Below are 26,517 nucleotides of genomic sequence, written 5' to 3' on the forward strand. Positions count from 1 at the left end.
AACACCAAGTACCTTCATAAAACATGTTTATTTGAACTTGCAAATAAGAGTTAGTTGTTTACTCTTATCGAAATTATAGCATGTCTTCAGGAAAGGAATTCTAGGCCAAAGCAGACTAATGTTCAGGACAGCCAAGAGTAAAATATTAATGAATATTTATCAATATTATGTGCCAGACACTGTGTCCTTTAACCTATACCTATGGCTAGTATCATCATCCTCACTTTACAAAAGAGAAAACTGAGGCACAGAGACGTTGAATAATTACTTGAAAGTCACAGAACTGAGAACTAGCAGAGAGGAGATTTGAATGCACATGCATCCGCACAATTTCAGACACACCTGAGATTAACAGTAAGCCTTGGCCAGGCATGGTGGCTCACGCCTGTAATCTCATCACTTTGGGAAGCTGAGATGGGTGGATCGCTTGGGCCCAGGAGTTCAAGAGCAGCCTGGGCAACATGGCGAAACCTCGTTTCTATAAAAAATGCAAAAAAAATTAGCTGGGCATGGTAGTGCACAACTGTGGTCTCAGCTACTCGGAAGGCTAAGGTGGAAGGACTGCCTGAGCTGGGGAAGTCAAGGCTGCTGTGAGCCAAGACTGCACCATCACACTCCATCCTGAGTAACCAAGAAAGACCCTGTCTCAATAAATAAGCAAACAAATAAATAAGCCTTTAGCCTATGATCTTACTAAAGACAGAGGTGCCCCCTAACTTGTACTTTAATGTGCTGTCTTGATCCCTGCAACAAAGCTGAACTAAAGATGAAGTGCAAAACCAAACAGCCCCTAACGTACACTTTCTCCTGCTCCTATGCCACAGCTCTCTTCCACAAGTTCATTCTGACAGGTCCTCGGCTGTTCTATGCAAATGACGAGTCATTTGCCAACCCTTACATTTTCCGGCTTGCATCCGGATCAGTGTATTTGCTGTAAAACAGCCAACACGGATGACCAATATTACAGCACAAAGGAAGTAAAAAGCACTTGTGACTATCCAGTAAGCTAGGGTTCAGAAAAGAACGACTGTAAACTCCTAACATACAGTAGAATAAGGAAATGTTTCAAGGGGTTTGTCAGAAAAGTGCCAGCTTCCATCTGGACCACAATCTACAAACACCATTAATGCTCCTATCAGAACTCTTTAAATAAGACTCCACTGTTTGTCCTCTGAAATCTCCTGGGACACAATGACTACCTAGCAGGTAATCAGACCTTGGCCACAGGAGAGCCAAGGACTGCCATTCTCACTTCCTGACAGGTGAACTCTGCTCCCATTCCAACCCCTGAAAGCCTAACCTAAGAAGAGAAAAAAAAAGAGAGGGGAATAGACAAGAAAAAACTGTGAAAAGAAAGAAATGAAGGAGAGGGAGAAAACAAAGAGGAGGGAGAAAGGAAACAAATAATTATGCTAGGGGTAGGTTCCGATAGACCAACACTGAGCCAGGCCATCCCAGTTTTCACTCCCTTCTGGACACTCACCAACAACATACTTTATTTTTGTCAGAATTGCCCTTGGGTGAGGCATCCTGATTCCTGGGTAAAAATAACACGAAACCTATGAAGTTAGAGCCTTTTCTATAGTAAAGACCCAGAATGCAGTTCACTAATTTTGAAAAAATTTGTCGGAGCTGTAGGAGACCTGTGAGATCATGATTGCTGTTTGCATCTAAGAGTTAGATTCTGCCTGTGGTAACTGTCCATGAGGGTAACATTCCAACTAAATTTTTGCATTACTGTGTGCTACAATTTTTTAATCCAGTTAATAAAGTGTTTTCACAGAGTACATCATTAACAAAAGTTAAGCGATAAATAAACCAGAGCAATAGTCCCAACAAAAAGATATCATAACCCTCCTATCAGAATATGCAGAAATGGAATATGAATATCTGGAAATGCAAACTTCAGTAAACATCACAGGAATTTTTTTAAGTGTTTGCATATAACATGTCAAAAACTAATGAACTCTGATTCTACCAGCACTTACTCTCTTAAATTATATCACTCAAAATAATATGAAACTACTAAAAACACCTAACATGTGAACTAAAATATACATGCAAATGTCTATGACAATCATAATAGGAGGTGCTAAGCTGGTTAACTAACAATATCTCTTGAGGCTGGGATTTGTCCTCACCCTAGAACCCCAGATGCATTCATTCCTGTAGTTCCTTGTACTCCAAAAGAATCATCCAGGAATTATTCCAGATCCAGTTTAAGTTCCATACCCAATTCTAGGCGAGTAACATTTGCTGAAAAGCAGTGAAGTCAATCAGTAACAAGTTAGTCAAAACAATGAAGAAAAGATAATGCAGGCAGTAATTACTTCTGAGTGATATGATTACAGGTGTTAGTTTTTTTTCCCCCTGAAACTTTATATCCTCCCATACTTCCGATTTTTCAGTACTGAACATTATTTTTACTATTCTGAATAACTGTTAAGGAAAAAAGTTTATGAAATATATATTTCCATATATATGTCATATATATATATAAAATGTTTCAAGTCACTACCACAGTCACCATAAATGAGTGGTTCTCAAACCCAACCTCACTTTTCAAACACCTCAGAATGTTTTTAAAAACAATCAGATCCAAGTCCTGCCCTAAGCCCACTGAACTGCATAGAAGAGCCAAGAGTTATTCAACGTGCCCAAGTAATTCTATTGCACCATCACCATCAGAACTATGCTTTATGGATGCTTCAACTACAAATGGCAACTTTCTTATCTTTGGAGAGGACTGAATCAAAGGTCAGAATATCAACAAAAAAACAAAGTATTCTTTTGGAACAAGCTCCAAATCCAGAGAAACAGCTGATTCTAGTGAGAATTTCAGTAATTCCTAGAGAGTGACTGTGGAAAGGCAAGCACAGCAGGAGACACCTGAGACTACACTGGACGCAGGGAGTGAGGTGCCAGCTGCGGCTGAAACTACAGGACGGAGCGGAAAGGCCAGAGCTGGTTTCCCTGGGATTCCAGAACAGAGGCTGTGACACACAGGGGTCCGAATGGCAGCTGAATCTCAGTGGCCATGAGAGCAAGGCAACGACAGGGCCAGCTGCCCAAGGTCGATAAAAGTGCAGCTGCCCAGCACTCCCCTTGCTGTCCACACACAGGGTCTCCTACCTGCTTCCATCTTCAGTTCTGCAGCATTTCCAGGGAACACGGGTAGTTAACACACAACCATGCTCAATGAGAGCCAACCTGTGGCTGTGCGGCCCTTTCTCGGCATGTGGCCCAGGCCTGTGCAGGGTCTACACAGTGAAGTACGAGGGAAAAGGAAGGCAAGCAGCTTCTTACACCTCCCTCCCAGTGCTGAACCTGGACAAAATGTACCCCTCTTAACACCTTTAGGAACTTTTCCTTGAGAAACAAAAATGGCAGGCACCTGTCTGAGCATGCTTGGTTCCTCTTCGATACAAAGTGCAAGCCTGTGTCAACTTCTGTGTCATTCAGGATTAAATGTTTATGACATCCCACCACTGATCTAAAAGGATCCATTCACAGAGGAAAATGAAGACTAAAAAGCCAACACCACCACCACCCTTCTGTGCTTCTCACCACCCTTCTGTGCTTCTCAGCACTTCTGGGCCTTCACATCCTCCTTTTCCTCCCCCACCTTTATAAGCGCTCCCCTTTTCTTCAGTGTACACTCCAAACCCTCTCATCCCACCTTAAGTGATCTGCCTTGAGCTGAGCCCATTTTTTAAAACAGGTAAAACTGCTTTTAAGAGAAAGAAACATTTCTGCCATGCAGAGTACAATGAAGAAAGCAGCCCTTCCCCATCCCCAGGGCAGTCACGCCTCCTTCCACCTAAGCTTGGTGAGCTCTGGAACTGGTGGTACGAACTGATCCAAAGGGTGTGCTTTAACAAATCCTTCCAAAGAAAACTTGGAAATCAGCTATTTAAACTTGGAGCCCATTTCTCTGTAGGAAGGGCATTCACTTGAACACAAATTTAGTTCTTGAATCATAATGTGCAGTGTTAAGAGTCACCCTGAATAACGCATTAGCTGCATGGAATGGCTTTCTCAGTTCAACTGTGTAGTGTTGTGGAGTTCCCTTTTTTCCCCTGGAATTAGCCCCAATATCCCGTGTTGACAGTTTCAACAAGTGGAGTCCAGGTATGACATCTGAGAAGCAAGTAAAATAAGGCTCCAATCGACAATAGGGCAATACAAGTGGCCAGGCAGCCAGGCTCTGGGCAGCAACCACAACAGAGGCTGGCTCCTGGAGGCAAACACTATGACTGATAAAGTGGGCAAAGGGAAGGGGAAGAAGACAGGAAAAGCAAGAGTCCCTGAAGCAAACTTTTAGTGGTGGGGTTCTGCTGTGCTCCACTTTTCCCCGGGCTTCAGTGCAGACGGGGTGTCCAGAGGTAGGACACTGCCTGCATCCAGTCTGGTTCACAAGAACAACCGAAGGGACCCTCCAGGATAACAACATTCCCATCTCCAGAACATCATTATGCAGGCACCTTCTTTCATCCTAGTACAGATAAGCGTGGTTCAGAAACACTCAGAATTCGCCCATGGGCTGTGCGTGGTGATTCACGCCTGTAATCCCAGCACTTTGGGACGCCAAGATAGGAGAATCACTCGAGCCCAGGAGTTCAAGACCAGTCTGGGCAACATAGAGAGATCCTGTCTCTAAAAAAAAATACAAAAATGAGTCAGGTGTGGTGGCGCACACCTGTGATCCCAGCTACTCAGAAGGCTGGGGTGGGAAGATTAGTTGAGCCCAGTGTGTCCAGGCTGCGTTAAGCAAAGATCATGCCACTGCACTCCAGTCTGGGTGAGAGCAAGACAAAAAAAAAGTAAATTTCCCTGTGACACCCAGTGAGTATTGAGGTCAGGAATCAAACTCACGTTCGTCTTTCTCTCCTCTCCCTTTACAGATGTATCTTAATTCCAAGGCCAGAATTCAGGTACCAGAAATGGGCACTTTGCCCAGATCATCCCTGACAAAAATATTTGCTTATTAACATAATCTTATTACAACTAAAGAGAAAACAAAAACTGTTGAGCTATAAGATAAATTAATCTTTCAAAGCATTATTTGGTTGCTCTACCTGAAGAATACTAAATTGTAACCCAGTCATCCAGCATGAGCCTCTACTTGTAAACCTCGAAGGCTTATTCCTACCTAGAGCCCCAGGGAAGCAGCTTCTGCCTCCACATTCCAAGCTGCTAGGGAAAAAACAACGCTGCCTCTTCCACTACAGGCATTTCGAGACTCCTCTGAAGACCTCTCTCCAGAGTCCACAGTTGACTTCCTCCTCAGAGTCCTGCCACAGGATTAATTCCTGAAATCTTTCCCAAATCCAAATGTTAAGCATTATCTACATTAGTCAATGTCCATTATACATGCTATAAATTTTGACTCAGGAAAACTAAAAATCTAGACGCTTTTATTATCTACGTATATTTACATCTATTTTCTGAAATGTACATTTAAAGAGAAGAAAAACCACAGTCCATAAAGGTTAAGTGATCTCCATTCTTCAAAGACCTAAGCAGTAATCTCAGGTTTCCTGGACCCATCCCTAAGTCCTCCACTAACAGTGATGTCCCATATAGAGAGAATCTGCTAAGATTTCTAGTTGGGCTCCCAATTATTTCCCTGGTCTATATAAAATACTTCCTTGTTTTTAGCAACTAAAATCAAATTTCCCATAGTAACAATCTGGCAATAGTATAAACTTTTGGTAACGCTTAAATAGGTTAAAAACTGTATGTTCAAACATCAGTAAATATTAAAAGACAACTCAATGGAAAGAAAATACTATATAAATTTAAATAATTTGAACTTGCTAAATTAGTCAAAATAGCAAAATTGATAAGGGATAAAATAAAAAACCACTGTTGTCCACAAAAAAGCTGAAAGGAAAAAAAGAGGGACTTTAATACTCGGTCAACTCTTCCTATTTCTCCTTTTCAAGGTTTATACTGAAATGTAGAAACGCAAAACTTTACAAAAATCTATGTATTATTACCTCCCCTCAAAAACAACCCCCAAAACCTTCCCACCCACCTTGAGAAATTCACTTAATGCATTTAGCATTCTCCCTCCCCTGTACCTCCCCCTAATACCCAGGGTTGACCAACTCACAAAGCCAGCGGGATGCCTAAGTCAACATCATAAGGACAGGGGGACAAGAAAGAGTGCCTGGTCAAAACAAGAAGATCTGTCACCACCCAGAAGCTCCCCAAAACTTGATTTCAGTTTCAAGTTCCCAAGTTAAACCTGAAACAACACAATAATGATTTGAATATTCCTTCCAAGCACACTCAGAGACTAGGGAGAGCTGCAGAAACAGAGCTGTAAGGATTCCGCAGGGATCTTGACACCTAGGTTCTGCTAGTTCTTGACGCCTAGGTTCTATATTCTTTGGTGAGGTATGAAAAGTGCCTAAGGGTCAGGAACAGTGGCTCACACCTGTTATCTCAGCAGTTTAGGAGGCCCGAGGTGGGCAGATGGCTTGAGCTCACAAGTTTGAGACCAGCCTGGGCAACATGGCAAAACCCCATCTCTACAAAAAGAAAAATAGAAAAAGTAGCCAGATATGGTAGAGCCCACCCAAAGTCCCGGGAACTCACGGGGCTGAGTGCGAGGATGGCTTGAGCCCAGGAGGCGGAGGTTGCAGTGAGCTGAGATGGCTCCACTGCTTTTCAGCCTGGGCAAAAAAGCCAGATCTTGTCTCAAAAAAAAAAAAAAAAAAAAGCCTAAGGAATTTGCCCAGCATGCCAAAGGAAGCTGTTAAAAATGAAATCTGAAACAACCAACAAACGAATGCTTACCAAGCACCTTTTATGGTGCTCAACATCAAATGGGGACCAGGAAGGATGAAGTTCTATAAAGTAACTCCAAATTCTTCCAGACAGCCCTGGTTTCCAGCATTCAGTGGCACTCTAGATCATTTATATATGAGATAATGTGTGTCCTACCTTGGAGTCAAGAAAAAAAAATGGTCACCACAGTTTGAAGACATGATCCCTATCCCCAAGAAGTTCATATTTCAGTTCTGAGCAAATGAAATCAGATAAATGAAATTGTTTTTCATTTCAGAATCTGAACAAAGGAAATTGGACAAATGAAATTTGTTTAATAGTATTCAATAGGTGGTTCCCAAATGTACTCTATGGACTAATGCCAATCCATGACACATTTTTAACCCGTTCTTCAGCAAAATGAAAAAAACAGAAATGAGAAAAAATAGTTCACATAGCTAAAAGTATGTAATTTGGTGAGTGTTCTTTATTCTGGGAGCATGTTCTTCTTACATTTTGGTGTATAAAACTTTTGTTTTAACTACTGTGACAGCAGATAGCAATTTGTTACTCCTAAGATTTTTACTTTCAAAATAACCTAGCCACCATATATCAATCTCAAGTTTTTACCAGTCTATGTAAAATCCAAAACTCCATGAGCTACTGACATTCAGGGTTTTTACTCATTCATTCTCCTAGACCCCAAAACGGGGTACAACAGGAAACACCTTATCCTCAATTCCTGATGCCACTTTTGAAACATCAAACCATAACAATCTTTGTTTCTCAGCACTTACCGCCCATGAAATTTACTTACACCACTCTAATCAAAATCACCACCTCACTGGTGTAATCAACCACTCACATCCACTTCCATGTTTCTTAGAGGACTTCAAAACTGGTTTCTCATCTCTCTGTCCACCATCATACATATCATCACTTTCTATCACTGTTCAGGTGGGAAGCCACAGAAACCAATCTGCAGCTAATTGAATCAGAAATCTATGAAAGCTACAGTGCAGACTGAAGAAGATGACTGAGAGGCTTCATAAGGAGGAACAGCACCCAAAATCACACTGCGGGGCAGCTCCCAGAGAACAGAACTGCAGTGACAGAGATGGCACTGCTGCAGCACCAGCGCCAGTGCAGGACTGGATGCTCATGCCCATCGCAGGCCTCCAGATGCCCGAGACTTTCTCTCCTTCAGCCTCTTCCATAACCACACTACTCCCTTCCTCCATCGGCTTCTCCTCTAACTGCATAGAAGCCCATTTCCCCTCCATCACAGGAAAAAACCTTTCCCAGATCTAAGCAAAAGGGAAAAACATGCAAGACAGAATGTAAATTTGTGCTGCCAGGGGCTGGGAAAGGAGGGGATGGGGAGTGACTGATCATGGGAATGGGCTTTCCTTTTTAAAAGGAGTGATGAAAAAGTATTCGGGAACGATAGCGGTAAAGACGGCACAACCTTGTAAATGTACTAAATGTCAGTAACGATAAATTGTATGTTATGTGTTACTACCACAACAACAGAAACGTCTCTGGCCTCCCTCAGATTCCACGACATTACTCAGTACTTTTGTTCTCTCTCCTCTCCCCTCCCTCCCTAGCTTCCTTCTCTTCCAAACCTGAAATGCAAACATTTTCCTCCTTCTTACTCTCATCTTTCTGTCTCCATATTCTCTCATTTGGAGATATCACCTATGACCAGTAGCAATTCCACTATCCACCCTAAGGAAGAGAGCTCTACAGCAAATCTTCGAAAATTCCTTCAGTGAAGAGCCAGATAGTAAACATTTCAGGCTTTCAAAGCCACACAGTCTCTGTTGCAGCTATTTAACTCTATGTGGAAGCAGCCAGAAACAATAAGTAAACAGATGTTCTGTGCTCTAACAAACCTTTATTTACAAAAACAGGGCCAGCCGTGGTGGCTCACGCCTGTAATCCCAACACTTTGAGAGGCCAAGGTGGGCAGATCAGGCAGATCACTCGAGGTCAGGAGTTCTAGACCAGCCTGGCCAACATGGAGAAACCCCAATTCTACTAAAAGTACAAAAATTAGCCAGGCGTGGTGGCAGGCACCTATAGTCCCAGCTACCCAGGAGGCTGAGGGATGAGAATCTCGTGAACCCGGGGCAGGGCACAAGTTACAGTGGGCAGAGATCGCACCACTGCACTCCGACCTGGGCAACAGAGGGAGACTCCGTCTCGAAAAACAAAAACAAAAAAAAGAGGCAGGCACACTTGGTCCAGGGGAGAGTCTGTCGATCCCGCTCTAAATACGATACACTGCACATCTACATTCCCACTACTTCTTATATGCAGTTATTTCCTCCAGGATTTCTGAGGACGTATGAACTCCAGATGTCATTCAACAAATATCTACTGAGAGCCCACCATATTCCAGACACTGCACCAGGGATACAGCAGTAAAATACAGTCTTGTCCTCATGGATTTACACAAACTGAATGTCAATGGGACCAACCATAAAAATAAACACAATAAACAAAACAAAAACCCTTACTTCTCCTGACTTCCCCAATCCAACAATCCAATCAGTAGCTAAGTCCTTTTATTCTCCTCTCACAGCTTTCTTATTCCTTCCTATCCATCATATATGAGGCTTCACCAAGAACAAGCGTTCCTTGTGTACAAAAAGCCGACTCTCTTAAATAAAATATGCAGATTTCTAGATATGTCAATGATAACATCAAAACTCATGAAAATCAGAACAAGATCCTACTGGGAGGCTGAGGCGGGCGGATCACCTGAGACCAGGAGTTTGAGACCAGCCTGGCCAACATGGTGAAACCCCGTCTCTACTAAAACTACAAAAAATTACCTGGGCATAGTAGCGGGTGCCTGTAATCCCAGCTACTCGGGAGGCTAAAGCAGGAGAATCACTTGAACCTGGTAGGCAGAGGTTGCAGTGAGCTGAGATTGCACCACTGCACTCCAGCCTGGGCAAGAGCGAAACTCCATATCAAAAAAAAAAAAAAAAGATCCTAGCAAACTTACAAGAAGATTTGAAATGACATACATTTCCTGATCTAGAGTGCAGGCCCTATTAGCATATGGTAGACACTAGAGAAACATACTCAAAAATGATAGAAGTAATCTCTAAATGAAGGTATGAGAGTTTACATCAGGTACAATTATAAAGCAAAAAAAGAGAAAGCACTGAAATTAATGCAAGAAGTTTACAGTCACTCAGTGAGTAAATTAAAAACAAGTGATGACCTGTAATCCCAGCACTTTGGGAGGCCAAGGCAGACAGATCACCTGAGGTCTGGAGTTCCAGACCGGCCTGACCAACATGGAGAAACCCCGCCTCTACCAAAAATACAAAATCAGCCTGGCGTGGTGGCACATGCCTGTAATCCCAGCTACTCGGGAGGCTGAGGCAGGAGAATCGCTTGAACCCAGGAGGCGGAGGTTGCTGTGAGCCGAGATCGCGCCATTGCACTCCAGCCTGGGCAACAAGAGCGAAAACTCCGTCTCAAAAAAAAAAGGTGCTGATATGTGTACTATACAAAGGGACCAGATAAGGAACGGAAGGTTTCAGCTTCAGGGCTGGGAAAATGTCCTTCTGAGCTAGAGTTCTTCAGGCCAACTGAGACTAATCTATCAGATTAAACTTACTAAAAGTTTCAACAAAGCCAAACCTACTGTACTTCCCATGCCTATACATACAGGGAAATATAAAATGCCTCCCCCAGGGACAATGCGCATTCATTCATTCCATACTAAGCACCCAAATCCAGGTGTTATCATTCTGTTCTTCAAGCAAAAAGAAAACAAATGCAAAGCTGGAGCTTCCCATAGACTGTATGGACAAATAAGAGGAAAACTGGGGCCAGGCACAGTGGCTCAAACCTGTAATACTAGCACTTGGAGAGGCTGAGATGGTAGAATTGCTTGAGCCTAGGAGTTTGAAACCAGCCTGAGCAGCACGGCAAGACCCTACCTTAACAACAACAATAAAAACACACACACACACAAAAATTAGCCAGGCGTGGTGGTGCCCATCTGTTATCCCAGCTTCTCAGGAGGCTGAGGCCAAAAGATCACTTGAGCGCACGAGGTTGAGGCTCCAGTGATCTGTGTTTGCACCCCTGCACTCCAGCCTGGGCAAGACCCTGTCTCAAAGAAAAAAAAGAGGAAAACTGGTCTGTGTTGTCAATCTGGTAAGTTTCAGGAACAAGACAAACAAACAGTGTTGGGAGCCAGTTCTCCATGGGTCTTTCCACTTTCTGCATGTCTTATGAGCAGGTTGCACTGACAGCTTTTACTGGCTACTACCTTTCCTGTACAGGACATCTGTAGATAGTATTTTAAGATAGCAATAGTGTTTCTCTCTGGAGCAGAAGGAAGATTTGTTCGCTATGGAGAATGATAAAAATAATGTCTCCCTCAAAGCAAAAGCTGGGTAGGCTTATTAGTTCCCTTATTAAAAAATTGGGGTTTCCCAATCTCAGATTTCCTCAACCGTGGTGCATACCCACTGCATGGACAACATCCACCTAGACCCACCCAGCCACGGTGTTGCCCACATGGTCTTTGGGGGGCAAGAAAATACCATAAAAACAGAGCTGTCACAAACATGAAGTTCATACTGCCTGCTGACCCAGGAGTGCTGTGTCTTCTGCCATCATCCGTGGAATTTTAGGAAGCTAACTTGTTAGCCTGCAAGTAAGGTAAAATCTCAGGCCTCCCACAACTCTTGACAAACAGGGTTTCCACTGTCTTTCTCCTTGACTGGGTTTACTCCAACAGGCGTATATGCCGCACTTGCATTTTGACCTGCAGGTCTCTTGCAACAAAGCTTCCATTTCGAAGGATTCCACTCTAAACTACAATAAATATGTTTATCAATATTGATCACCAAAAAATACTACCAGTGTCTGCACATACCTGCAAAATTCCAATTCATCATTTTTACAGATGTAAAACTATAGTTTGAATAAAGCAACATTAAAAATCTAACTTCTTTTGTGAAAAGGTATAGAAATACAGCACCCTTCTAAGAAACATAGAAAAATCATGTTTTGATTTTAAAAGATTTCTAAAAGTGCCAATTAGAGGCTTTTTCACGCAGCATTAAGGAACATATTTCTGTTAAACATGATCAAGCAATTCATTTCACATTATAATCAAACCCAGTGCTCAAGCATAATATATATATAAGACAACCAAGCTTTGGTGGTTCATTTTCCCAAGTGTAATTAGTCAGTATAAAGAAATACTTTCTATAAATCCCTAGTAAATACCTTTATTTTATCACTCCTAAGTTTAAAAGAACTTAGCATGAAGATCTGAGAAAGGATTCCCCTAAAATCACATGTGGTAAATTGTTTAAAAGGCACAGTATGAAGAGTCTGAAACAAAAGAGGTAAATACCCTTCAGCCAAGAACATCACTGCATATAAAATCAGCTAACCTCAAGTCTATGTCACTCAGTTTTACATAAGTAAATGCCAAAATAATATCCTGGAAAGCTGAGTCATTTCAATGAGTAAATTTATATAAACAATTGGGTTACTACTTATGGTAAGTCACAAGATTTTGGCAGGAAAATTGCTTATTGGCTTGCCAAAGACTGGGTTTGGCACACTGGTGCGCCACTGCCAAGAACATTACTGATAATCAGCCTTCTATCCTATAGGATTACCTTTCAGACATGTTTTACTCATTCATTTCCTATGTATTAAGCTTATAGAGGAATGGTTAGTGCAACTGAGCACCTTACTTCTGGAAGTGCGGGATTCCCAAAATTCCTCAAGAAAGGAAGAAAGGCATGAGAAATTGTAAATTGGAAGTATCTCTTTTTTTGGTTTTTTTTTGAGACAAAGTCTAGCTCTGTCACCCAGGCTGGAGTACAGTGGTACAATCTCGGCTCACTGCAAGCTCTGCCTCCCAGATTCAAGAGATTCTCCCACCCCAGCATCCCGAGTACCTGAGATTTCAGGCACCCACCACCATGCCCGGCTAATTTTTGTATTTTTAGTAGAGATGGGGTTTCTCCACATTGGCCAAGGTAGTCTTGAACTCCCGGCCTCAGGTGATCCGCCCACCTCGGCCTCCCAAAGTGTTGGGATTATAAGCATGAGCCACCGCGCCCCACCTGGAAGTATCTTTAACAAGGTTTTGGCATTAGGAAATGCAAACAATCAACAAATAAATAAAGGAGAAAGAAAGGAGAAAACTGAAGTATACTAAGAATAGCCTGGTAAACTGAAGGGAAAGGGTTAGTTTTCTTGCCTTGTAAATGAGAGCTACAGAAAGTTCTGGGAGACAGGGAAGAAGACTGGCTAAAGGTACAGCATAGCAGCATGGCCACCTTTAGGACTTGCCCACTCCACAGCAGCCACCTCTGACCACATTGCCCAAGTCATTTTTAAGACAAAGAAGCCAAATGCAGTGGCTCACACCTGTATTATCAGCACTTGGGAGGCCAAGGCCAGATGATCGCTTGGGGCCAGGAGTTCAAGACTAGCCTGGTCAGCTGGTGAGATCCTGTCTCTACAAAAAAAAAAAAAAAAAGTAAAAAATTAGCCAGGCTTGGTGGCACAAGCCTCTAGTCCCAGCAACCAGGGAGGCTGAGGTGGGAGGATCGCCTGAGCCCAGGAGTTCAGGGCTGCAGTGAGCTATGATTGCACCACTGCACTTCGAACTCCAGAGGAACAAAATAATTCACTGTCTTCTCCGAGAAAACTGATTTTCCTGCCCAGTGACTGCATTTCTGGCCATAGTATTACCATCCAACCTGTTGCCAAAATATGTTTGCATCCTTGATCTCATTATCCTTATATTACAGGAGCTGGTGCTTCTGCTTCCATTCTTTTACTATTCTCATTCATCCTACATACCCCTAACTGCATTCCCAAGCACTTCTCCATCCTTCCCTCATTCCTTCCATTGTGAGAACTTATACATACTAAACAAGAATTATCACTTCATAAACAACATATGCCAGGAACAGTGGTAGGCCTTATTATAATATAATCATCATTTTTAATCCACACATAAATTTGTGATGTGGACATAATTAACTCCATTTTTCTACCCAAGAAAAACCCAAGAATTTAAAACTCCTTCCTCTATCCTAATTTCCCTGCTTTGATCATTACACATTACATGCATGTACCAAAATATCACACATAACCCGCAAATATGTACAATTATTACGTACCAGTTAAAAAAAAAAAATCGTTCCTCACCAAAAAGTCACTTCATTCATTTGATATGTCCTACAAAGATGGACAGCTCTAATTTTTCACTCTATCTTACAAATTCTGACAACATACAACTCATATGAATTTCTTCTTAGTTTACAAACTTAATTTCAAATTCAGTAAAATTAGTAGTTCACTGGTTTCATTTTTAAAAAATTATCCTGGCTGGGCATGGTGGTTCATGCCTATAATCCCAGCATTTTGGGAGGCCGAGGTGGGCGGATGACTTGAGGCCAAGAGTTCAAGACCAGCCTGGTCAACATGATGAAAACCCAACTCTACTAAAAATACAAAAATTAGCTGGGCATGGTAGCGCACGCCTGTAATCCCAGCTACCCGGGACGCTGAGGCACAAGAATCACTTGAACCCGGCACATGGAGATTGCAGTGAGTGAGATCGTACCACCACTGTACTCCAGCCTAGGCAACAGAGTAAGACTCTGTCTCAAAAAAAAAAAAAAAAAATCCAGTTGGTTTTATGTCTAAAACTGTAATTAAATTACTGCACTGCTTAAATATAAAGATAGTTGTATAATTTCTCTATAGTACACATAATCAATCATAAGTCAGCATGTAATCCAAACAAGACACTACTGTAGACTAGCAGCAGACCTTAGATCCCTGAGAATAACCAGGTAACCCTTTCACTTGACAAGTTAAGAAAAACCTCTAAAAATGTAAGGCTATACAATCAACTGGTATCAAAACCCAACCTCTGATTTCCAGTCCAGAGCTCTTTCAATTAATCACATGTAACAGTCTTTGATTAAGCAGGGCAGTACTCAAGACAACTCTCTCACCTCCAATAATGCCAGACTTTTTTTTTCTTTTTTTTTTTTTTTTTTTGAGATAGTCTCCCTCTGTCGCCCAGGCTGGAGTGCAGTGGCAGGATCTCAGCTCACTGCAAGCTCTGCCTCCCGGGTTCATGCCATTCTCCTGCCTCAGCCTCCCAAGTAGATGGGACTACAGGCACCCGCCCCCACGCCTGGCTAATTTTTTGTACTTTTAGCAGAGACGGGGTTTCACCATGTTAGCCAGGATAGTATCGATCTCCTGACCTCGTGATCGGGAGATTTGGGAGGCCCACCTCGGCCTCCCAAAGTGCTGGGACCACAGGCGTGAGCCACCACGCCCAGCCCAATAATGCCAAACCTTTTATCCCAGGACTGCAAATCCCAGCAAGGAAGATTTAGAGTGGAAGTCACTGCCTACAATCCTCTTATATGAGAAGATAAGACCAGCTCCCAGATCTGCTTTGCACAGTCTTGAAAGACTCACTAAACATTAAATCTGTTGGCCTCCCAGTACCTTATAGCCTTGTGGTTGATTCTAAATACTACAGAACTTTCTGCTTCTAGATAATAGATTCCCCATGCAAAGCAAGGCTAAATAGTAATACCTCCCACTTTTTCCTGAAAGTCAAGAAATGTTTCATTATTCTGTTAACACTGTGGAGCGAAGGTCTCTTCCAGTAACGAGGCAAAGGCCACTACTATGTGCAGATTTACTTCCTATTTGATAAGAATTACTCTTTCAACCTGGCAGAAAAGATAAGTGACTTACCCAAAGCCACTGCAGTTCAGAAAGGGCTAAGCAGTAATTCAAACACCTGTTATCCCAGCTACTCGGGAGGCTAAGGCACGAGAATCACTTGAACCTGGAAGGTAGAGGATGCAGTAAACAGAGATTGCACCACTGTGCTCCAACCTGGACAACAGAGTAAGGCTCTGTCTCCAAAAAAAACAAAAAACAAAAAAAGGCAGGGCACAGTGGCTCATATAATCCCAGCACTTTAGGAGGCCGAGGCGGGCGGATCACGAGGTCAGGAGATCGAGAGCATCCTGGCTAACATGGTGAAACCCCGTCTCTACTAAAAAATACCAAAAATTAGCCAGGCGAGGTGGCGGGCGCCTGTAGTCCCAGCTACTCAGGAGGCTGAGGCAGGAGAATGGCGTGAACCCTGGAGGAGGAGCTCACAGTGAGCCGAGATCGCGCCACTGCACTCCAGCCTGGGACACAGAGCGAGACTCCGTCTCAAAAAAAAAAAAAAAGAAAACCACCTCATAGAAGCTCTCTGTTGCTTCCACAAATATACTTTGAACAAAATTTAATGCACTTCGAACAGTACCTGTCACAAACTAAATGCTCAATACACATTAATTATTTTAATCTACCGTAATTATTAACTATCGCCATCATCATACCACTAGACTATCGACATCGTTGAGGAAGGTGGTAATTCAGTCTGCTGCATGTGCTGGTCAAAGTGCATTACTTGTAATTACTTGTAGAACTGGTAGAGAAGAGGGAAACAGATCTGAAAAATTTTTCAAATCTACAACCTGGACATGTAGTAGTGACATTTTTCAGGAAAGAAATCCAGTGGTGCTGGAGAGCAATCACTTGCTAAAGACGTTAGCATGGATAAAAGGGAGCCAGGTGCTAACAGTCAGAACAATGGGGAAAGACCCTGAAGGCATCTCAGACATCTCTGAGGCTGCCTCTCCCATCAGAGGCCCAGAGACCTAGGAGGACAGCATGGTTTGGGGAGACAGGCCCAGGGCACAGCTGGCCTGGAACACCTCAAGGAGTCCTGGAACGTCCCGCATGCTGCTCCAACACCCAGCTGCTGCAGTCACAGAACGTCTACCTAATGACTGTACAACCATCTTATCCTGGAAAAAAATAATTCGTTTTCGGTTTTACAGGCTCATAGCTCGAAGGAACTTGCTTTGATTCTCAGACTTTGAACCTCGAAGTTGATGCTGGAACAAGTTAAGAATTTTAGGGACTACTGGAATTGTATTTTGCATGTGAGAAGGATGAGAGCTGGGTGGTCAGGGGTGGAATGCCATGGTTTGGATGTCTGACCCCTCCAAATCTCACGCTGAAATTTAATCCCCAATGTTGGAGGTGGGGACTAATAGGAGGTGTTTTTTTCATGGAAGCTGATCCCTCATGAAGCCTTGGTGCCATCCTCACAGTAATGAGTGACTCCTCACTCTACTAGTTCCCACTAGAGCTGGTTGCTAAAAAGAGCCTGGCACGCCACAGCCCACCCCACCTCTTGCTTCCTCTCTCACCATGTAATCTCTGTATACACCAGCTCCATGAGTGGAAGCCTAAATCTTTCAGCAGAAGCAGATGCTGGTGCCATGCTTCTTGTACAGCCTTCAGAAACATGAGTCAAATAAACGTCTTTTCTTTATAAATTACCCAGCCTCAGGTATTCCTTTATAGCAACACAAATGGATGAAGACAACTTCCATATCTTTAAATCTGTAGCAGCATCTGTAACAAGCCTTGGACACAGCAGACATGCAGTGAAGATGTGTTCTGCTAACGGAAAAAGTAAGTCAACATTTTTGAAACCCCACTAGACGAAGGCATGTGGGAGGCAATAGGCTGCAAATGAGATTTCTATCTTAAAGTAGTTTATAATCTCAAGACCAAAGATATGTAAATTACTTATACAATCAACAGGGACTGCACACATGTAAATACGAAGGAAGTTCCTGGAATGGTTGCATTTGTCAGGATTAGGCTGAGAACACTGAGGCTCAAGTTAAAAGGAGTAAGAATTGCGAGGCCATTCAGCCACAAATAATTACTCCAAAGAGGTACAAAGCAACAGTATTCAAAGAATAGCAAGAACATCTCCAAGAGTGCAGTAAAGAACAGCATCATTAGCCAATGGGGGTGAGCTTTTAAGAGTGGCTGGCAGAGGGCCTGGAGACAGCAATGCAAAGCCAGAGCCTGAGCTTCTTTAAAGCCTATTTAGTAAGGTTCCCACTTTGGGAAGGAGTGTGTCAAGAATAGATGGGAGGGGAAGGCTAGAATAAGAAGCCTGACAATACATACTAGAGATATACAGCAGACAGGACACCCTGGCTGTCCGCACTATTCTCAAGCGGGAATTTGGGACAACACATTTAAGAGCCCATCTTGGCACAAATGCCATGATAGCCCTGAGTGCCAGAGCAGCGGCACTTGAATCTGAAACCTCTTCTTAGAGTAAGACTATTTATTTCTCTCTGTCTCATAAGGCTTACCACAGTCTATACAGCAAAATGACTTAGAGCAACTGCTGAGATCTGGGTTCAGATCTCAGTTCTGACACTCATTAGATGTACGACCTCAGGGAACATACTTAACCTTACTTAGCCAGGAATAAAATGGGGACAACTACTATACCCACCCCTTAGGTAGGGATATACAAAATGCTGAGCAAAGTGAATAGCCCAGTAAGTTCTCAGCCAGTATTATTAAGAAAATGTAGAATAAGGTATGGATTTTCAGACCCCTTGCATCAACACCACAGTGCTCCAGAGATCCTTGATACTCAAGTTGGGAGTCACTGTCCTGGAATACAAATAAAAAACATAGAAGAGCAGTCCATTCCCTCTGCAAGTGTTTATGTGGTAGCTACAGAATTCAGCACTATGATAGGGGTACATACGCCAGTGCAACACCAAATGAGGTGACAATGTAGAGGGCAAATGCTGTAGGGAAGAAAAAAACACTGGGGCAAAGATTCAAACCAGCCTGAAAGCCACGCAGGTGTTTTAAGTTGGAAATGAAATGAGGAACCAAAAAATTCTGGTCAGGGAGTGGTCTGCTGAGTGTGGTGCTTCAGGTAGACTCCCATGACAGGCTGCAGGACAAACTAGAGTGGGGGTCCACCTCCACACCTTCCTGGCCACTCAGTTCCATCCAAATGACTGCTCTTAAAAGTCAAAATTAGGTTCTGTTTCTAATCTGCACTGATTTATACTGCTGGTCACGTAAATTGGTATAGGCCACACCAACACAGCACATTAACATCTTAACTAATTTCCTGACAATACTAAAATCAAATCTCTACTTTCCAGAGATTATATAAACTTGGTAAACATTTGAGCTTCAGGTCCAGTCTGACAAAACGGAAAAAAAAGGGATTCATCTGCAGAAAGGTCCCAGCATTAGAAAACAAAGAGAAGGGGGAGGACAGTATGTAGGCCCTGACCTTTTTTACTGCCTCAATTCAAGGATTCAGTTTCTCAACCTCAGATCCTTGCCCTCTTCCTCAAACTCAGATCCACCTCTTACTAGTTTTCAAACTCTTGTCTATTATGATTACCTTAAGCAAAGCAAGATGCATGAATAACCAGCAGTAAATCAGGTATTCAATAGTTGAAATTGTGTAATATTCTGTGACTGTGCATCTGGCCAATTTCAACTTCTCCTTCTCTCTAATTTTTTTTTTGTTTTTTTGAGGCAGGATCTCACTCTCTTGCCCCAGACTGGAGTACAGTGGTGCCATCACTGCTCACTGCAGCCTCAAACTCCTGGACTCAAGTGATCCTCCTGCTTCAGCCTCCCAGTAGCTAGCACTACAAATGAGCACCAACATGCCTGCCTAATTTTTTTTTTTTTTTTTTTTTTTTGTAGAGACAAGGTCTCAGTATGTTGCCCAGGCTGGTCTCAAACTCCTGGCCTCACCTCAAGCAATCCTCCCGCCTCTGCCTACCGAAGTGCTGAGATTTCAGTTATGAACCGCTGCCTCCTGCCCACTTAGCCTTTTCTAACACTAGAGAACTTTCAGAGTGGTTTCAATGCCAACCGGACACTTCCCAGCGATTTAACCTCAGGCCAATCAAACTCCCATATGCCTCCGTTTCCACATCGAGACAATAAAAGTACCTCCTCAAAGAGTGTTATGAGAACTAAATGACTTAATATTAGTCAAGCGACTGGAACATAATAGACACAATATGTATTAGCCATTTTCATCTTTATTTGTGTTATATCGGCCACCACCCAGAGATACCCAGGAGCACATACATCACATTCTTTCTACGGCAATATGCGGGCATGATTACTTCATGACCATTGAATCTCAAACAGCACAGCTTTTCATAAAGCACAGTGGTCGGATCCTACCTATTGCAACACCTCTAAGAGACGACTCTCACCAACCAGCCATGCCCAGCCTGGGACATTCCGAAGCCCTCCTCCTGATGACCTTACTCGAGGAACTTATTCCTTTGGAAATGGAACCTAGCCTCACTTTTGGACCAGTGTGTCTCAGATACACGTCCAAACGTGGGAACCTGAATCCCAGAAGTTGGTGTGATTTTTTAAAGTTTTTCAAGTTCTTTTTCCTAAACATGTCCTAGTGGGTGACTCCACAGCATCACTTCCTTTCATGTTCTCTTTTCTATCTGGAAAGCCGGTGACAGGGCACGAAACCAGCAAAGCACCCTTTTTCCTGCTTCCCAAACATTAGCAGGTAAGCGCCCCGTGAGCCGAGATACATCAAGAAGACTTCACCCGCAAGTTCATTGATCACCAGTTCTTTTCCCCTCCCGGCACCAGCAGCTGCGAAGCACGAAATGGGCTTGGAGGAAGAGACGCTGCGGTCACCTGAGGGGCAGGTGCGAGCAGGCGGTCCTGCCCCGGTGTGAGGGCGACATCCCGCGCGGCACACACGCTCACAGCCCCCAGGGGAAGACCAGAGGCACTCGATGCACCCAGCACACCCCACACACAACACACTAACGGCACCGCACCTTCCGTCCCACCTCCCGGCAGCAGACCCCTTCCGGGACGCCGAGGGCTGTTCCTGGAGACACCGCAGCCCGCGAGGAGCGGCGCGCAGGGAGAGCACGCGTGCCCAGGCCGGCGCGCCCCCGCCCCCACACTCACCTGGCCCGTGATGCCGGTGATGAGCGCCACGTTCCTGGGCTTGCCCATCTCGCCGTCCCCGGAGCCCCGGGCGCTGGAGCAGCGTGCCGGTGCGTGTGCCATGTCCCGCGGCGGGCGTGCGGTCGGCGGCAGGGCGGAGCGCGGCAGAGGGCAGGCGCGGCGCCGGCAGGAACGCGGGTGTGTGCGGCGCGAAGCGCCTCTCCAGGCTGCGGGCAGGGAGAGAGAGCGCACCGCGCGACCGGCCGCCACAGTCTGACAGGGGCGCACGGGAGGCCGCGCGGGGAGGGCCGGGGGCGGGACGAGCCGGCCGAGGCGGGCCCGACGGCCAAGCAGCGGGGCTGCGGCCTGACTGGCGCCGCGTCATTCGCGTCAACCGGCGACGCTGTGGCAGGCCCCGCCCCTCCGCTGACGGCCGCCGCGCGGGGCGGGGCCTGCCGCCGCCGCCTGAGGGAAGAGGAAGGAGGCCGCGGCTTCGCGTCCCGCCTCTCGCCTGGCTGGCCATGGGCGGCCTGGACGCAGTTCCCTTGTCCTCCCCGGCGGCCGCTCGAATCTCCCAGGAATCCTAATGTCACCCGAGGATGCTGGGAGGAACGCTGAGCCGACCTCTCCATTGGGCTAAAGGTCTGAATTTTCAAACCCTGGGGTCTTTGTTGACTCCTGGACTTTGATGACTCCTGGAAACCTGTCGCAGCGCCTTTGAGAAGCCTGGTTTATCGTACCTGAAGGGCGCTGGCGTTGCAAGGCCCCGAAACGGGGGTTGCAGATGTGGGAGTGACTAACGAGGCTGGCTCTTGCTCTTCTGGCGTTCCCTGAGGTCGGAACCAGGAACGAGGTTCCAAATAGCTGAATTCAACGTGTTCTGTTCTGGGGACTGGCAGTGCACAAGCAAGTCCCTGGCCCCACCCGTATGCAGCATAAGGAAATGTTGAAAAGACTGCCCGGGTCAATAAACCTGGACGTGGCAAATTTCAAAGAAAGTAATTCAAACACAGGTGAGGTCCTGGCTTCTATCTATTGGATTTGGCTGCCATTTGGCAGCTGCTCGTTGGACAGGGAGAGACGAGGAGGTGACTCAGACCTGGAGGACAGCAGGTGTGTGTGCCTAAGCAGTTGGCTGCAGTCCAGGGCAGAGCCGGAAACTTCCCGGTCTCCGTTGCTCTGCTTCTCTGTCCTTATTCCTCCCCCTAATCGATAACCTCAGATCATTGTTTCAAATCAGAGTTACTAGGGCTGTGCCCATTATAACATGCAAGAGTATGTATAGCAGACCTGGAACCCGAAAATCAGAAAAGCTTAGGATTAATTTAAAACCTCCCTCTCCCGCTCCGCGAAGTCCGTTAGGAATATTTCTTAGCTTTGTAGATAGACGGGTCTGGTTTCACACCCAGCCTCTCTGCGTTCTATGAGGAGAATGGCTGAAGGAACATCTGGTGCGCCAGTAGGATGCTGCCTCTGAGTGATGAAGGGACCCTGAAGCTGAGGAAAGGGAACACTTCCATTGAGAGGAACGAAGGCCGGGCGCGGTGGCTCAAGCCTGTAATCCCAGCACTTTGGGAGGCCGAGACGGGCGGATCACGAGGTCAGGAGATCGAGACCATCCTGGCTAACACGGTGAAACCCCGTCTCTACTAAAAAATACAAAAAACTAGCCGGGCGAGGTGGCGGGCGCCTGTAGTCCCAGCTACTCGGGAGGCTGAGGCAGGAGAATGGCGTAAATCCGGGAGGCGGAGCTTGCAGTGAGCTGAGATCCGGCCACTGCACTCCAGCCTGGGCGACAGAGCGAGACTCCGTCTCAAAAAAAAAAAAAAAAAAAAAAAAAAAAAAAAAGAGAGGAACGTGCTATAAGCTAGAAATGTCTGTGGAATATACAGGAATATGCTACAACTATATTCGTTTTCATGTAAATACGCTTTAAATTAATGCATGAACAAATTATTTAACATTTTCCTGAAAAAAATCACTGAGCGGCCGGGCGCGGTGGCTCACACCTGTAATCCCAGCATTTTGGGAGGCCGAGGCGGGTGGATCACGAGGTGAGGAGTTCGAGACCAGCCTGACTAACATAATGAAACCCCGTCCCTACTAAAAATACAAAAATTAGCTGGGCCTGGTGATGCGTGCCTGTAATCCCAGTTACTCAGGAGGCTGAGGCAGGAGAATCGTTTGAACCAGGGAGGCAGAGGCTGCAGTGAGTCGCTACTGCACTCCAGCCTGGCTGACAGAGTGAGACTCCATCTCAAAAAAAAAAAAAAAAAAAAAAAAATCACTGAGCAAGCCGGGCGCGGTGGCTCACGCCTGTAATTCCAGCACTTTGGGAAGCTGCGGCAGGTAGATCACCTGAGGTCAGGAGTTCGAGACCAGCCTGGCCAACATGGTGAAAACCCGTCTCTACAAAAATACAAAAAATTAGCCAGGCGTGATGGTGGGCGCCTGTAATCCCAGCTACTCGGGAGACTGAGGCAGAATTGCTTGAACCCGGGAGGGGGAGGTTACAGTGAGCCTGAGATCTTGCCATTGCACTCCAGCCTGGGCAAGAAGAGCAAAACTCCATCTCAAAAAAAAAAAAAAAATCACTGAGCAAAACGGATACTTATGGGAGATATGACACATTTAGCCTGTAGTTTGAGACCTCCTATCACACAAACACTGGAAGTTGATACCAGTCAATTTCCGGTCACACCCCCAAATACCTGCCCTATTAAGAAGTGTGTGACAGTAGAAGAAATAATGGAAATTAAATCAACATTATTAGGGCCTGAAAATATTTACAAAATGATGGGAAATGGTAGGTCCGAGGAAACTTGAAGAATACAGGCTATTTCTCTAGAAAACGTTTCTGAAGACAGGTGGTAGGTCTGCTACAGCAACATCCCATCCATAGGGTGACAAGTGATAGAAATTTATTTCCTCACAGTTCCGGAGACTGGAAGTTTGGGATCAAGGGTTGATTTCGTCTGAGGCTTCTCTCCTTTTCTTATAGCTGGCTGTCTTCATGTTCACATGGTGTTCTCTCTGTATATATGTCTGTGTCTACACTTCCTGTTCTTGTAAGAACACCAGTTACATTTGATGAGGGCCCACCTTAATGGCCTTATTTACAAATACAGTCACATTTTGAGCTACTAAGGGTTATGACATCAATACATTAATTGGGAGAGGGACGAAATTCAACCCATAATTGACAGCTAGAGGGAAAAAGAGGTTCTTTTTTTACCTGTTTCTGGGTGCAGAGGGAGGAGGTTGCTAGTGGAGGTTGTTGTCATTGTCCCAGTAGCATTAGGGCAACTTGAACAAAGTCAGCACAGGGTCTGGGGCAGCATAAGAAGATTACATGAACTAGAAGTAAAGCTACCAGCTGTAATGGAAAGCTCTAAGGGTGATGGCTCAGTTGTGTTTTCCTCTAACACAGTGGTTCTCATCCCTGGGTGATTTTGCCCCCAGGGGACATTTGACAACGCCTGGAGGCATTCTTGATTGTCACAGACGGAGCTGTGCTATAGGTATCGAATGAGTAGAAGTTAAGTATTTCGCTCACCATCTGCAGTGCACAGGTCGCCCCCACAACAAAGATTTTTCTAGCCCAAAATGTCGCTAGTGCTGAGGCCCAGAAACCCTTCTCCAGGAGGTGATAAAAGGCCAGTGAAAGATGTTAACAAGCGGGTGGCTGAACTGACAGACACTCTGGCTATACTATATAGTGACTTCATGGTATGTCAGAAAAGAAGCAAATACATTTAGTAGCTACTTGTTGATGCTGACACCTTTACTCACAAACTTGGCTAATCTCCAAAAACATACTAGCTGCTGAGGGTATAGCAGTAGAGGAGAAATAATCTTCAAGGGGCTATAATCTAAAGGGGATATGATACTGAATCATTTTATGACTTTCATAACATTTTCATATTTGTTTTAACATGATACAAAATATGGGGAGAAGAGTGAGGCCTCCAACTCCAAGTTCTCTAATTGGATATAAGTCAATCATTCTATACAAGACTAAATATGTGGAATAACATTTTTCACATCTTTCTTTCCCATCTCTTGCCGCTGAGTACATGCCAGTTATTCAAGAATGATTCTCCTGCTTTCCCTTTAAAATTATCTCTTCTCTCTGTTTTTAAATATTTATTTCCTTTGCTTTTCACCTGGAACATTTGCTGATTTTCTTTCTCAGACTGCACAAACCATGATAATGGCCAGCAAGGATGGAGGGAGCGTATGAGATGTGCGAGGCAGTGTGCTACGTCTCAGCCAACTCTAGGAGGTAAGTGTATTTGCTGTGGTAAAATATATATTTGGTCTTCATTTCCGTTTTCCTGGCATACAATTTCTAAAATGCTTAGAATCACCAAAATGATGTATTTTGTATGCTAATGAGTTTACTGTTGAGTGGCAGCCCTTAGGTGGCTTCAGGGTGGAAACTGGTCATTGTGAAGACCAAGGCAGGATTAGAGGGCTAGGACTTTCAGCCCCATCCCCTAACCTCCAGGGAGGAGAGAGAAGCTGATGGCTAACTTGATCACCAATGGCCAATGATTTAATCAATCATGCCTACATAATGAAGCCTCCATAAAAACCCAAAAGGTCTGTGTGTGGAGAGTTCTAGATCATTGAACACGTGGAGGTTCATGGAGGGTGACGCTTCAGGGTGGGCACCAAAGCTCCAAGCTCGTTCTCCTGTACCTTGCCCTGTACATCTCTTCATCTGCATCCTTTGTCATATCCTTTATAGTAACTGGTAATCCTGAGTAAGGGGTTCCCTGAGTTCTGCGAGCCACTCTGTCAGATTAATAAACCTAAGAAGGGGGTCATGGGAACCCCAATTTTTAGCCAGTCAGAAGCACAGGTAAAATAAGCTGGGGCTTGCAATTGGCATCAGAAGTTGGCGGGGGCACAGTATTGGAGACTCAACCCTTGACCTGTGGGATCTGATGCCGTCTCCAAGGAGACAGTGTCAGAATTGAATGGAATCGAAGGGCACCCCGCTGGTGTCGCCTGTAGAACTGATTGCCTGCTTGTTGGTGGGAAGAAATCCCTTGCATACTTGGTCACAGAAGTCTTCTCTGTTGATTGTTGTATTAGAGCAGGGGAAAAACAAGTTGAGTTTTTCCACACTCAGTATGATAATGGTCTTTATTTCATAGAGTCAGAAACTAAGAATTGGAAACATTAATAAACTTGCCCAAGGCCACATAGCTAGTGGCTGGTTATGGTAGATATTATACTCATTCAACTCCCATTCCATATTCTCTTTGGAAAAATTGGAGTGCTAAAAGCCACATGTCCCAGACCATTTTGCATCTCACATATAGGAAGCAAATTGAGCTTTGTCAATTAGATGTGTTCCTGCTCAATCTGGCAAGTGGAAGTGAAACAGAAGCCATCTTTCCGCTTTCTGGTCCAACTGACATGAGGATTAATGGCAGCTAGAGTCCAAGTTTGTTTCTAGTCACCGTTTTCATGGGCATGAGAGCCACTTGGGTTGGGGGAGCAGCATGGCAGCAGGAGTGGTTTTCTGAATTCTGGCCTTCAGCTATGGCGGTAATGTCCTGACTTCAACAACAGCTGATGGCCCTCCAAGTTCTCTTCCTCTGTCTCATAAATATTTTTTTCAACTGATAATTGTAGATTCAAATGTATTTTTAAGAAATAATACAGTGAGTGACATGGTCATGTCTTCAAATACTGTAGAGCAATAGCACAAGCAGCATATTGGCATCGATAGAATTCACCAATCTCATTCAGATTTCCTCAGTTTTTGTACTCATTTGTGCAAGAGTATGTATATTTACTAGTATACAGTTTGGTTTGGTTTGT

At 44.5% G+C, this 26,517-nt stretch overlaps 1 protein-coding gene across 2 annotated transcripts in view; it reads right to left on the reverse strand.

Moving 5' to 3' along the window:
• GMDS (GDP-mannose 4,6-dehydratase) overlaps nt 1–21,054 on the reverse strand; it is a 629,552-nt gene extending 608,498 nt beyond the window's left edge. The window contains exon 1 of one of the 2 annotated variants that reach the window (XM_007973861.3): nt 20,701–21,054. In XM_007973861.3, the coding sequence (XP_007972052.1) occupies nt 20,701–20,802 (102 nt within the window). In that variant the 5' untranslated portion in view covers nt 20,803–21,054. The remainder of the gene's footprint in view (nt 1–20,700) is intronic. The other variant, XM_007973862.3, reaches the window with a different exon arrangement.
• Nucleotides 21,055–26,517: the final 5,463 nt, after the last annotated feature.

This window comes from Chlorocebus sabaeus, chromosome 17 (assembly GCF_047675955.1).
Source record: "Chlorocebus sabaeus isolate Y175 chromosome 17, mChlSab1.0.hap1, whole genome shotgun sequence".
NCBI classification, from domain to species: Eukaryota; Metazoa; Chordata; class Mammalia; order Primates; family Cercopithecidae; genus Chlorocebus; species Chlorocebus sabaeus.